Source organism: Mobula hypostoma, assembly GCF_963921235.1.
Source record: "Mobula hypostoma chromosome 3 unlocalized genomic scaffold, sMobHyp1.1 SUPER_3_unloc_2, whole genome shotgun sequence".
NCBI classification, from domain to species: Eukaryota; Metazoa; Chordata; class Chondrichthyes; order Myliobatiformes; family Myliobatidae; genus Mobula; species Mobula hypostoma.
Genome location: NW_026948109.1, coordinates 7,356 through 20,532, shown reverse-complemented (window position 1 = coordinate 20,532; position 13,177 = coordinate 7,356). Strand labels below are relative to the sequence as shown.

At 43.9% G+C, this 13,177-nt stretch overlaps 1 protein-coding gene across 3 annotated transcripts in view; it reads left to right on the top strand.

The window, feature by feature from the left end:
* The window catches only part of LOC134341099 (ligand-dependent nuclear receptor-interacting factor 1-like), a 51,278-nt gene extending 39,791 nt beyond the window's left edge, over positions 1-11,487 (top strand). For all 3 annotated transcript variants that reach the window (XM_063038851.1, XM_063038849.1, XM_063038850.1), the window contains 2 exons: positions 2,772-3,263; positions 10,759-11,487. In XM_063038851.1, the coding sequence (XP_062894921.1) occupies positions 2,772-3,263; positions 10,759-11,190 (924 nt within the window). In that variant the 3' untranslated portion in view covers positions 11,191-11,487. The remainder of the gene's footprint in view (positions 1-2,771; positions 3,264-10,758) is intronic.
* Positions 11,488-13,177: the final 1,690 nt, after the last annotated feature.

Below are 13,177 nucleotides of genomic sequence, written 5' to 3'. Positions count from 1 at the left end.
AAACATATAATGAGTGTTAGGTCATTGTATATGTTCAACAATAACAACATCAGAGCAGGGCTAAATACTATTCACCCCCCCCCCCCCCCATCGCCCATCTGGAATTTACAATATATATGACTGAATATCTATCTGAAACATAAGTCCGACGTCAGGTGCTTCTCCATCATCATTAAAATTGTTTGATGGCTCTGGGACTGTACTTGCCAGAGTTCAGAAGAATGAGGGGGCATTTCGTTGAAACTTATCGAATATTGAAAAGCCTAGATTGAGTGAACATGGAAATATATTGGGGCAGTCTAGGACCTGAGAGCACAGCCTCAGAATAAAAGGATGTCCCTTTAGAACAGAGATTTGTTTCTCTTTATTTATTTAGAGATACAGTACAGAGTAGGCCCTTCTGACCCTTTGAGGTGTGCCACGCTGCCCAGCAACCCCCGATTCAACCCCAGCCCAGTCACAGGACAACTTACAGTGACAAATTAATCTCATAACTGGTACACCTTTGGATAGTGGGAGGAGATCAGAGTACCCAGAGAAATCCCATGCATTCCATAGGGAGGATGTACAGACTGCTTAAAGATGATGTCGGAATTGAGAAAAGGTTACCGGGAGAAGGCAGGAGAATGGGGTTAAGAGGGAAAATAAATCAGCCATGGCGGAATGGCGGAGCAGACTTGGTGGGTTGAATGGGCTAATTCTGCAGCTATGTCTCATGGTCTTCTGGGGAATAATGGATTCAGTTATAGTGTCCTCCCTGTTCTCAAACTGGGTAATTTAGTGTCTGCTAAAGGTAACACTAAAATGTAGTGGTACTCGGCAGCATCACCCAGGCAACAGTGTACAATTGAGCATAAAGATTATTCGCACTTTTATCCTTTACAATCTCAGATTGTCCAAAATCACGTTGAGTTCAATAAGTGAGGTTTCTACGGTAAAGCAGTGTCACTAAGCAAAGTTCAAAGTACATGTACGTCACCATATGCCACCCTGAGATTCATTTTCTTGCGGGCATTCACAATAGATACAAAGAAATACAATAGAGTCAATGAAAATCTGCACACAAAGATTGAAGAACAATCAATGTGCAAAATACAAAATGTAATAATAATTAAATAATTATATTTAGAGTAAGAGTCCTTGAAAGTGAGTCCTTGGGTTGTGGAATCAGTTCAGTGCTGAGTTGAATGACGTTATCCACGTCAGTTCAGGAGGCTGATAGTTGTTCTTGAACCTGGTGCTGCAGATCCTGAGGCTCTTCTACTTCTAGTAGAAGTGTGCTGGAGTACCTCGTCCTGTCCTTGCCAAGATCCTAGTCCCGAGTCCTCGTCTGGACCCGGGTTCCGGTTCCGAGTCCTAATCAAGACCCAGGTTCTGGGTCCTTGTCTGGACTCTGGTTCCGGAGTTCCGTGTTCCTAGTCCCCGTCTGGGTCCCGTGTCTCTCATCTAAGTCCAAGCCCAGGCCCTGAATCCCAGTCTCGTCCAGGGCCTGTGTCAATGTCCAGCGTTGTTTCTTCCCTTGCTTTCTTGACAAACCTAGTCCTTTTCCAAGAATTTCAGTATCTGTGCCTTGCATTTGGGTCCGCCTTCAACACCCACCGTGCAACATCCGGATGGCAGCAGTGAGAAGAGAGTGTGGCCTGGATAGTGGGAACTTTTGATGATGGGTGCTGCCTTCTTGTGGCAACTGTCCATGTAGATGTGCTCAGTACATCTACTGAGATGTACTGTGGGTTAGGGTTAGGGTTAGGGTTAGGGTTATGGTTAGGGTTAGGGTTAGGTTCCAAAACATTGACTTTTTATTCCCTGCCACAGATGCTGCCTGACCTGCTGAGTCCCTCTACATTTCATGTGCATTGCTCTGAAGAATCTCTTGTTTCAAAATAGTGTCCTGTTTGGAACAAACAGGGCATCATTTTAATGTCACATGGAAGATTCCATCCCAAGCAATGCTGTCACTGAAAGGTCAGCCTAGATAATATACCGACATATCTGCATTTGAACCCACTACTTTTCACTTGAGGTTTCTATACTTACACTCAGCTAATGTTAATGCAAAACGAATCATAATCCTTCCTACGCGTGTTAGAAGTAAATTCAGAAATACACTCAGTGGCTATTTCATGTGTAAATCTGTACATTAATGCAAATATCTAATCAGCCAATCACGTGGCAGCAACTCAGTGCATAAAAGCTCGCGGACATGCTCCAGTCGTTCAGGTCAAACATCGGAATGGGTAAGAAGTGCGATCTAAGTGATGTTGACCATGGAATGATTGTTGGTGCCAGACAGGGTGGCTTGAGTTTCTCAGAATCTGCTGATCCCCGGGATCTTCACAACAGTCTATAGAGTTTACATGGAATTGTGTGGAAAACAGAAAACATCTTGTGAGTGGCAGCTGTATGTGTGAAAAGCCCGTGTTAATGAGGTCAGAGGAGAATGGCCACACTGGTTCAAGCTGGCAGGAACTCAAATAACCATACATTGCAACAGTGGTGTGCAGAAGAGCATCTCTGAATACACAAGCTGTTGAACCTTTCGGCAGAAGACTATGAGCATGCACTCAGTGACCATTTTATTAGGGACAGGAGGTAACTAATAAAGTGACCACTGAATGTAGAGCCTTTCAGAATCTAGGGGATTTAAAGTGTGTTCCAGTAGTTTTAACTACAGCTTATTTTATATGGCCATTACTCAAGAAGTCGTGGAATTTATGGAAATCTTTAATATGTGTATGCTAATCTTCTGAAGTTTTATTTTTCTATTTTAGATTAAACGTGAGCCTCAGTCACCAGTAAAAAGAAAAATGGAAAGTGTTGATAATTCAACGGAAGTTAAGAAACAGTGTATGAAAAGATTAAGCTCAAACTGGGAATGTGAGCATGCCTACAGCTCTCTTGCTGTGAACTGTACTGAAAGGCCTACTTCCATTAAGGATGAACCCTCCCACACTGACTCTTACTGTGAACAAGAGGAACTTGCCAGCACAGCTGAACCCCACTCGGTACCGGAGAAGCCCGCAGAAGTGGAATCCTCTCCCACTACAATTGATGGCCGCCATATGGCTGCCCCCGTTGATCCTGCACCCAGCAGCTCACCTCCGTCAGGAGGACACTGCTCTGCCTCTGAGATCGGCACGGCACACCCTTACACTCCTCTTCCCTTGAGTGTTGACGAAACCACACGCGATGAGAAAATCAAGCGACTGAAAGAGATACTGAGAGAGAAGGAGGCTGCGCTGGAAGCAATACGGAAGAAAATGGTTTCAGCTCCTTTCTAAAGTTCTTTCTCAAATTTATTAGTTTGTGTTTTACGGTGCTGGTCCTTGAAGATATAAATATTTGTTCAATGTGATCTGTCTCTTCAGTGCTTAAAATGGCAAATACAGTGGATTCCGGTTAATTGGGACACATTGGGACCAGTACATTTTGGCCCAATTAAGCGGCAGCTCCAGTTAGTCGAAGTTTCATGGAAATAGTTAAAAAGGTTTAAAAAAAAGACAAACCGAGTAACAAGTATTTAAATGAAATGCAGGACAAATGAGAACACTACCAATATTACTACAGTACTATAAAACTGAAATAGTTCCTAATACTTATCGACAGAGGAATTCACTTGCGTCTTGTTTATTTTTAATGTAAATGAACAAAATCTGCACGGACACCTAGTGCAGATAATGGACTGCCTTCATACTATGCTGTCGACGATTGCATCCTCCACATCTTCATTTTCATTGTAACATTCAAGATGATTGTTGATACCTTCAAATTCTTCATAGCCCTGACTTGAAGTAGTGAAATCGATCCATTTGCACTCCTAGCCATTTCTGGCATCTCCAGGCCTGAATGCTTGAAATCACGGTGAGCAAAACAGTTCTGAATTATGTTACTGCTTATTTCCCGCCAGCTTTCAGTGACAAGAATCACTGTTTTTTGAACATAAGTTCATGCAATTGATGCTATTTAAAAACTGATTGCTCTAAGCACAGTGTAGTGTCTAACAGCCACACAAGTGCATGTGACTGATGCTTGTTAGAAACTGTTCAGCAATAGTCTCTTGCGCCAGTTAAGTGGCATAGTGTCCCAAATAAGCAAAGGGAATCCCAGCTATTCTCTGGATCGGTTTTTTTCTGTAAGGGTTGTCCCAAATAAGCTGCTGCCCTGATTAAGAAATGGCCCAATTAACTGGAATCCTCTGTACTTACAATTTCTTAGAAATTGAACAATTAGTTCAGCAGTCACATTTAATATTTGCAATTTAAAATTGTAGAAAAACTATAATCGTCTTGATAGCTGCACTTTGTTGTACAATATTTAGTCCTTTAGTTATATTGGGTGTGCTCTGTTTAACTGCGTGCTACATGTTCTTTGAACCTAAAAATGCATTTTATTCTTGTGTGTGTTTCTGGGTTCCCATTGTACTCTCTGTGTTGTGAATGAACCCAAGTCCTGTCCAGTAGTTTCTTTGTTTTACGGTCTATTTCATTCACCATTATGACATCTTTTTGCGGACACCGTGGACTTTCAATTTGGTACGTTTAGCATGAACTATCGTCCATTCAAAGTTTATTCAAAGGAAAATTCTTTAAAACTTTGACACCTTCCTTTTACTCTTCCGGTGGCACATTCTACGACTGTCTTTCAGTCACTTTTAGCAAGGCCAGGCGTGTCAGTCTTTCTAACTCCATGTGCAGCCAGTGCTTACACTTGTAGTGAAATCTCTCAGTATCCCACTGTTTTACATATTTGTCTTTTTCTGTTCAGTTTTTTTTAAATGTTTCTATCAATTGTCCATTTAGTCAGGTTCTAAATAATACTTCTCCGTCAAGCAGAGATTTTATGGATCACTCTAACTGATTCTGCTGTTATATACTCCCAATTGTTTAGAACACTTTTGACCACCAATTTGTGGTCCTCTCTCCAATCAGCAATCTTGTTTCGGATTTGGTAGGTCTTTGATGCGCCAGCTTATACTCTTTTATCCAGAAGAATAGCATTAAGCTTTTATTTATTCAGTTCACCATCCTTTAAATCTCAGAACCTTCTTAAACATTGCTGAGACAGTCCTGTTACCCTAGCAGCCCAAGTTTGATGCACCTGATGTCTCCTTTCCATATGGAAGATATTGACTTGTTCACATTGCCCGCCTGTCTTGGTGAGTTCTTTGGTAGGACATTGGAAAAGAATGCTTCATGTCAAATTACTCCAGAAGCCAAACAGATAATCATTCTTTGTGGCGTCAATTAAGCATAGAACCTGAGGTGCGGATGTACAAATTGTTTAGACTTTATTCCGGTGGCAAGGGTGTGCCAAGGTATCGTAGTACTGATTGGTGGCCTGCCCTGGCTTCATATTCCCCCTCCCCATCCACTGTCATATTGTGTCAATGGCACTTTATTGGGTACACCTGTACATCTCATCAATGCAAATATCTAGCCAGCCAATCATGTGACAGCAATTTGATGCATAAAAACTTGCAGACATGGTCAAGAGGTTCAGTTGTTGTTCAGTCCAAATGTGATCTCAGTGACTTTGACCATGGAATAGTTGTTGGTGCCAGACAGAATGGTTTGAGTATCTCTGAAGGTGTTGATCTGGGATTTTCATGCACAAAAGTCTTTACAGAGAATGGTGCAAGAAACAACAACAAAAATCCAGTGAGCTGCAGTTCTGTGGGTGAAAACACCTTGTTAATGAGAGACTTCAGACGATAAAGGCAGGACTGGTCAAGCTAACAGGAATGCACCAGTAACTCAAATAACCACATGTTATTTGCAGATGATACACAGGTGGAGGGGCAGGTAGTGTTGAGGAAGCAGAGAGACTGCAGAAGGACTTGGACAGATTAGAAAAGTGGGCAAAGAAGTGGCAGATGGAATACAGTGTCAGGAAGTGTATAGTCATGCACTATGATTGAAGAAATACAAGTACACACTATTTTCTAAATGGTGAGAAAATTCAAAAATCTGAGGCACAAAGGCACTTGGGAGTCCTTGTGCAGGATTTCCTAAAGTTTAATTTGCAGGTTGAAATATATCTGCCACAAAACATGTTTCACAGCATTTACTGATGCTACTAAACCTGACTGATTCAGCTATAACTTTTAAAAATAAATAATGTGTTTCACGGAGCACCCATAATGCATAAAATGGCAGATCCGAATAACCAGTGAATTAGTTGGAAAATGTAATTTCCACAAGACATAGGAGCAGAATACACCCAGTGACCTGGCCTCCAGAGCTGCCTGTGGCAACCTAGTCCACAGCTTCACCAACCTCCGCTTAAAGACATTTCTCCTCATGTCCATTTTAAACGTTCTGTTCTGAAGCTGTGCCCTTTAGTGCTAGATTCCTCCACTATAGGAAACATCCTCTCCACATCCACTCTGTCTAGGCCTTTGAATATTCAATAGGTTACAATGACATTCTAAATTCCAGCGAGTACAGGCCAGAGCTATGCTCATACGTTAACACTTTCATTTCCGGAATAATTCTCCTGAACCTCCTCTGCATACTCTCCAATGTCAGTACATCCTTTCTTAGATAAGGGGCCCAGAACTGCTCACAATATTCCAAATGAGTGCTCACCAGTGCTTTATAAAACCAAAGTTACGGGGAAAGATTAGAACGATGATTGATAAACCAAAGTCAGTACTGGACGGCCAGCCTGTGATGTATAATTGAAGGAAGATATGTGTTAAGGAGAGACTACTTAAACTTGAGTAACACAGATAGCATGTTGCAGGAACTTAGCAGGTCAGGCAGCATAGCATCTATGCAAAGGAATATTTCCCAGTGGCTAACCGTTTTACTTCCTATCCTCGTTCCTGTTCCGACTTGTCGGTTCACGGTCGTCCCTACAGCCACTATGGGGCAACTCTCGGGGTGGAGGAGCGACTTCTCATATTCCGTCTGGGTAGCCTCCAACCTGATAGCATGAACATCGACTTCGCCCTCCGGTATTTCCCTGTTATTCTGTTCCACAGTCTGGATCTCTTACCTCTTCTCACCTGCTTATCACATTCCCCTGGTGCACCATCTTTCCCTTCTCCTCCTCTATCAGATTCCTTCTCCAGCCTTCACCTTTCCCACCCACCTGGCTTCACCTATCAGGTATCGACTTCCGCTTTAAATGTACTTAAAGCCTTGCGTGGCAATGAATTGCACAGATTCACCACCTGTGGAATGAACTGCCACCGAAAGTGATGGATGCGAGTTCGATTGCAACACTTAAGAGAAATTTGGATCGGTACATGGATGGGAGGGGTACGGGCCCGGAGCAGGTTGCTGGGACGAGATTACCACTTACGGCACGGATGGTGTGTTCGTCCACGTCGATGAGGACCTTGACGCCATTATGATAGTGTCGAGACTATCGCGTGATTTGGATTTAAGTGAGGGAGAGTTGCGCAGCATCAGCCTCACTTTCTCTTCCCAATTCCCATCTGAATCCAGTAGCAAGACAAGAGTCGAGACGGCTGGAGATGGGACTAGGCGCAATGGGTGACCAGGACGTCTTCTGTGTCTTGTCCTGCTCGACACGTTCCACGACGCTTGCAGAGACTGCCTTCTTGATCGTTGGACCTTCCATTGGTCACGTCCGCTCAATCTGTCTGTCTTCACGTGCTGGGATAGACAACTCCTATCTCACCAAGGGTTTGAGACCCGTCGGCTACCCTCACCTGGTTTAGCCGGCTTGTCGAAGTCGTTGCCCGGGGTGTGGCCGCTGTTGCATGCAAACAGCTACAGGGAGCTACAGGTGAGAGCTGAGTGCCAGGTAGGAACCAAAGGTGGGCTAACTGCCTTGAAAAGGACGCGACATGTTCCTTCGCCAGAGGAGCTACCCATCCCTGACACCCCATACAACCCAATGCGGCACGGATGGACTAGATGGCCGAGGGGCCTGTTTCTGTGCTGTCGTGCTCTATGCCTCTAGTCCGTGTCGAATTATTATTCTCTCTAGTCTCCTGTACGAGTTAGAGGAAACTTCGCTGGCTTGTAAGTCAACGGGATAGATTATGAATTTAGAAGGCAAAAGCGGAAAATATTTTGCCACTGAATAAACATCATACATCGGAACTGCTGCAGATTGTAATTGGGCGTACAGTTCCCTGTGTGAGCCCAGCTAGTTCAGGCAGTAGAGCATGAGACTCTTAATCTCATGGTTGTGGTTCGAGCCCACATCGGACGCTGCACTCCAGCTTTAGGCCAAGTCATTGAGTATATTTAGAATGGGAGGGTGATAAGCTCTTGATTAGTCAGAGCATCGAGGTACGGAATGAAGGCAACAGAACGGGATCGAGAGGGATAATAAGTCAGCCTTGATGGAATGACGGAGCAGACTCCATGGGCCAAATGGCGTAATTCTTCTGTTATGTCTTATAGTGTGCAGGCTTCCTAACACAACTTTGTTCGTTGGCTGCCCGCATCTGCAGAAAGACTGGCCTTCACACTGTATTAGCATGGTTAGGTTAGGTTAGAATTGCAAGCCTCCTGTAACGATAAAGTGCAAGCCAGTCACCCCAAACTTTGGCTAGAGTCCTAACGTTGCAAAATCGGGCTTTCGCCTCCCTCCCGATCTCTACTGCACTGATGAAATGGCGAGGATGAAACAGTTTAAACCTGAACACAAGGTTCTGGCGATGCAGGAAATCCAAAGATGCTGGAGGAACTCAGCATGCCAGGTAGCATCTGTGGACAGAAATAAACTGACGTTTCGAGCTATTTTAACCTTCCTACTTTAAGGCAACGATGACTTGTTAGGTTTCGATGCTCTCTATATAATTCGTGTACTGTAGTTCCTTTTTCTGTACCAAAGATATAGTCCTTGTGATCCTTTTTGCAAAGAGGGTCCTGAGTAAAATGGCCCTGCCGCCGGAGATGCTGTGAAATAGTTAATTCGATCACCGAATGTAATATTATACGTGGTAAAGCCTGTAATTTCGTGACAGCAGTACAGTGCTCGTCTCACGCGCCTCTGAAATAACCCTTACACCGATCCTTTTTTATGTTGCTAACAGCCAACTTCCTTAATTTTCCTTGTAACTAATCTTGAGCCTCCGTGCTCAGTACTGTTGGGTAAGATGTTCAGCAGTCTGCTTGTGTAATGATCGCCGCTCTGGCGTCTAGAGAGTGTCCAGAGGACATTCTCGAGAATGATTCCGGTAATGACAGGGTTAACGTATGAAGAGCATTTGATGGCTCTGGGTCTGTGTTGGAGTTTAAAAGAATTGGGGGTGGGGGATCCCGCTAAAACTTACTGAGTATTGAAAGGACTTGGCAGAGTGGACGTGGAGAGGATGGGGAGACCTAGACCAGAGGGCACAGCCAAAAAAAAAATAGAAGGCTGAGGAGGAAATTAGAACAGAGATGATGAGAAATTTCTTTCACCAGAGGATTGCCACCGACGACTGTGGAGGCCAAAACACTGGGCATATCTAAAGAGGAGCTTGATAGGTTCTTGATTAGTAAAGCCGTCAAAGGTTACGGGAAGAACGCAGGGGAGTGGGGTTGAGAGCGATAAAAATCAACCATGATTGAATGGTGGAGCAAACTCGATGAGCTGAACGGCCTAATTCTGCTTCAATGTCCTATGGTTATTGCGGCTGTTAACGCGAATTCCGTTATAACCCACTTTATTTTTTTTTTCTGGTGTAGAAAAGAGCATGTAGGCTACTAAGTGCTGTTCACGCTGCTTCGTGCCTCGAAATAAGTTGACAATCTCACTCTCGTATTGCATCTTTCCTCATTGCAAACAACCATACCTTGTATGGGATACTTTCCCAGTTGCTTTTTTCCTCTCTCACAGCTCCTGTTAAATCCCAACCGTTGAATTTTTCACGAAGACCTCAGCGAGCGTTGGATTAGTTCGCATCTTCTTGTAGTTGGCGTTCCTGTTAACCATGCGGTTGTGCGGATGGTCCTTTAAGCTGATTCGCTCGCACTTAACATTACGCTACGCCCGTCGATACAACAAAGTGAATTCTTCGCCGAAGGGTGCACTAGCCTTCTTGGGCGTCGGAGTAGCTCTTGGATGGAGAATGGATAGCGGACGATACAGACTTTGCAGCATTAGGTTTTTGTGAATAAAGGAGAAGGGAGTGTTGCAAATATTGGGCACCTACCGAGTAAGGAGAAAAAGAATTTGCGTATCTGCGCGAAAGAATTTTCCTTTTCTGGGGCTGTTGATCTTCCTCGCAGCCAATACTTTTTCTGGCGATAGTTAGGGGGCTTGATGTCCATTGTTGTTCACCTGTATTGTAAGTCATCCGAAATTAGATTACCGAGGATTCTATACTTGTGAACTGAAGTAGTTATTTAACGTTTACAACCAAACGAAACAACGTTCTTCCGGACCAAGGTGCACAACAATAGTACCTATGATTCACACAAGCGATAAAGTAATATTACCACCAATGAATTTACAAATAATAAGGTGCATTTACGAAAGTAAACAGTATAGCGCAATTGGCGCTTCATACGTGGTGAGATCTGGGTAGTCTTTCGGCCTGGAGGTAAAAGCTATTTCCTATCCTAACAATTCTTGTCCTGATGCTAAGGTACCTCCTGCCTGATGGTAGGGGGCCAAAAATTCACTTGGGAACCGGCCACACGGAGTAAAATGCATTGACTGGGTTCATCTTAAAGAAGGTGAAGGCGCAGTGTAACCAAGATGTTTCTATAAGGTTAGGACACATTTTTTTCGATATTACAGATGCAGTATTGGAAACTATGCTAATATCTGATTCGTTCATTGTAGATCAAGGCTAAATCGTCCGCGAAGAACAAAAGAAAATGCGAGAAAAACCAGCGTTTAATTGAGAAGCTGCGTGACGAGAAAGCGGATCTAAACCGAAAATCGGAGCTCGCGTACAGTTGCCTCCCGGGGAGAGATACCGAGGGAGCGGCCTGCAATAGTCCTCGCAGCAGTGAAAACATTTTGACCGGCTCACCGAGCACCAGATCAGGGCCACATGTAACCGAACCTTCCAATGAGCCGACGCGTTGCGCAGCGGCGGATGAAGTGCCCGGCCTCTCGACCGTAACGAAGAACCACTCCCCGACCATCCCGACACCTTCCAGAGTAAATAAGACCAGCCGAGACGAGAAAATCCGGCGGCTAAAAGAGATTCTGAAGGAGAAGGAAGCCGCACTGGAGACCATTAGAAAGAAGAAGCTTTCGGCCAGTTAAAATCAGGGGTCGTTATTTCGAAGCTTAGAAGCAGTATCGTCTGATCTCTTGAATGTTCAAACTACATGAATTTGAAATGTTTGTCTTTCAGAGATTATTTATACTATACAGTTGAGCAGTTTTAAAATATTTCGAAATCGGGGTCAGATTGTAGAGGAGCTAACAATAAAACTAACAATTTTATTACATCGTATGCAGTGTAAAAGGGGATTTTAATCCACGTTTTCTTCGTAGTTGTGTTTATGTACATTGTATTTGAAGGCTGTATATTTTCACGGAAAATCTGACAGATTAGGATTTGCGTACATTTTTAAACATTAAATCCAATTAATTAGTTTATTTTCAATGTTTTGCGATCATTCCGTTCCATCACTGTTAAAGAGGTGCACTGTTGTACATCTTCGGTTCAGAAGCCAACCCACAGATGTTTTTACAAGTTCAAGTTAAAGATTATTTTTATTCATCTCTACGCATGTTTACCGCCAAATGAAACAATGTTCCCCCGGACCCAGATGCACAACACAGTGCATATAACTCACACACAACACGCATAAAGTAATATTACTACAAAAAAAATAGATGTGGTGCAATTGCAACTCAAGTTAAAAAGTAATAGTGTAATACTATTGGTGCATCCTACCGAATGGGATCTGGGTGACGGCAGGGTGTTCTGGGGGAAGAAGCGGTTTCCCATCCTAACAGTTCTTGTACTGATGCTGCAATACCTCCTGCCTGATGGTAGTGGGTAAAAAAGATTGTTGGACGGATGGGAGCGGCCATTGACAATGCTTGGGGCCCTGCGTACGCAGCGGTCTTGATTAATATCTTGGATGAGTGGAAGAGACCCGATGATCCTCTCAGCAGTCTGCACAATCCTTTGTGGGGACCTGTGGTCAGATGCCTTGGAATTCCCGTACTAGACAGCGATGCAGCTGGTCAGGACACTCTCAATGGTGCTCCTGTAAAAATTGGACAGAATGGGTGGGGAGCCTCGCACGCCTCGACCTCTTCAGGAAGTGGAGACGCTGATGTATTTTCGTTACCAAAGTACTAGTGTTTAGGAAAAACATACCCCCACACCCCACCAAGACTAATGTTGTCCTGTCTCTCCCATGCCAGGTAAGATGGAATTTCTTTGGAGACCATTGCAAGCTGTTGTAACCAGCTTCTGAAGTAATAAACTGTGGAAGGAAATCGGTGGTCACGACAGGCCGTAATTCCTTGCTGTCGCGAATCGACTGCATCTGGATGCTGGATTCAATGAATCGCTTTTGAAAAAAGTCCACATTGAGACAGCGTATTTTGGGCGGAGCATGGAGTGTAGATTTTTTTTTTGCATTACTCTCCTATAATCACGGTTTGTTCACGATTGCCACAGCGGCCACTTTATTAGGTTCAGCTGTGCACCTGCTCTTTAATACAATCATCTAATCAGCCAATCATGTGGCAGCAACTCACGCATAAAATCAAAGAGATAGTCAAGAGGTCCAGTTGGTGTTTAGATCAAACGTCAGAATGGGGAAGAAGTGTGATCTGTAACTTTGAATCTCAGAAACTGCTGATCTCCACGATAAGTATCTCTGAAGGCACAAAATGTAGAACTTCGAAGTGGTCGGCCACTTTATTAGGTACAGGAGGTAGTTAGTGCAATGGATACTGAATGATGTGCCCCCAGCGCTTCTCTTCACGGCCCACTTTCCAACATGTCTCGTGTCATCAGCAAAAGCTGTAACTGTGTACCGCCAATCGCTGCGCTATCTTAGCGTCCATTTCACCATCCAGGAAAAAAAAGGCCCAATAACGTCATGCAGTAATTGGTTTTAGACCATAAGCCATAGAAACAGAATTAGTCCACTCAGTCCATCGAGTCTACCCCGCCATTCCGTCATGGCTGATTTCTTTTCCCTCTCAACGGCAATCCTCAGCCTTCTCCCCGTAACCTTAGACGCCCTGACTAATTAAGAGCCTATCAACTTTCAGTTCAAAT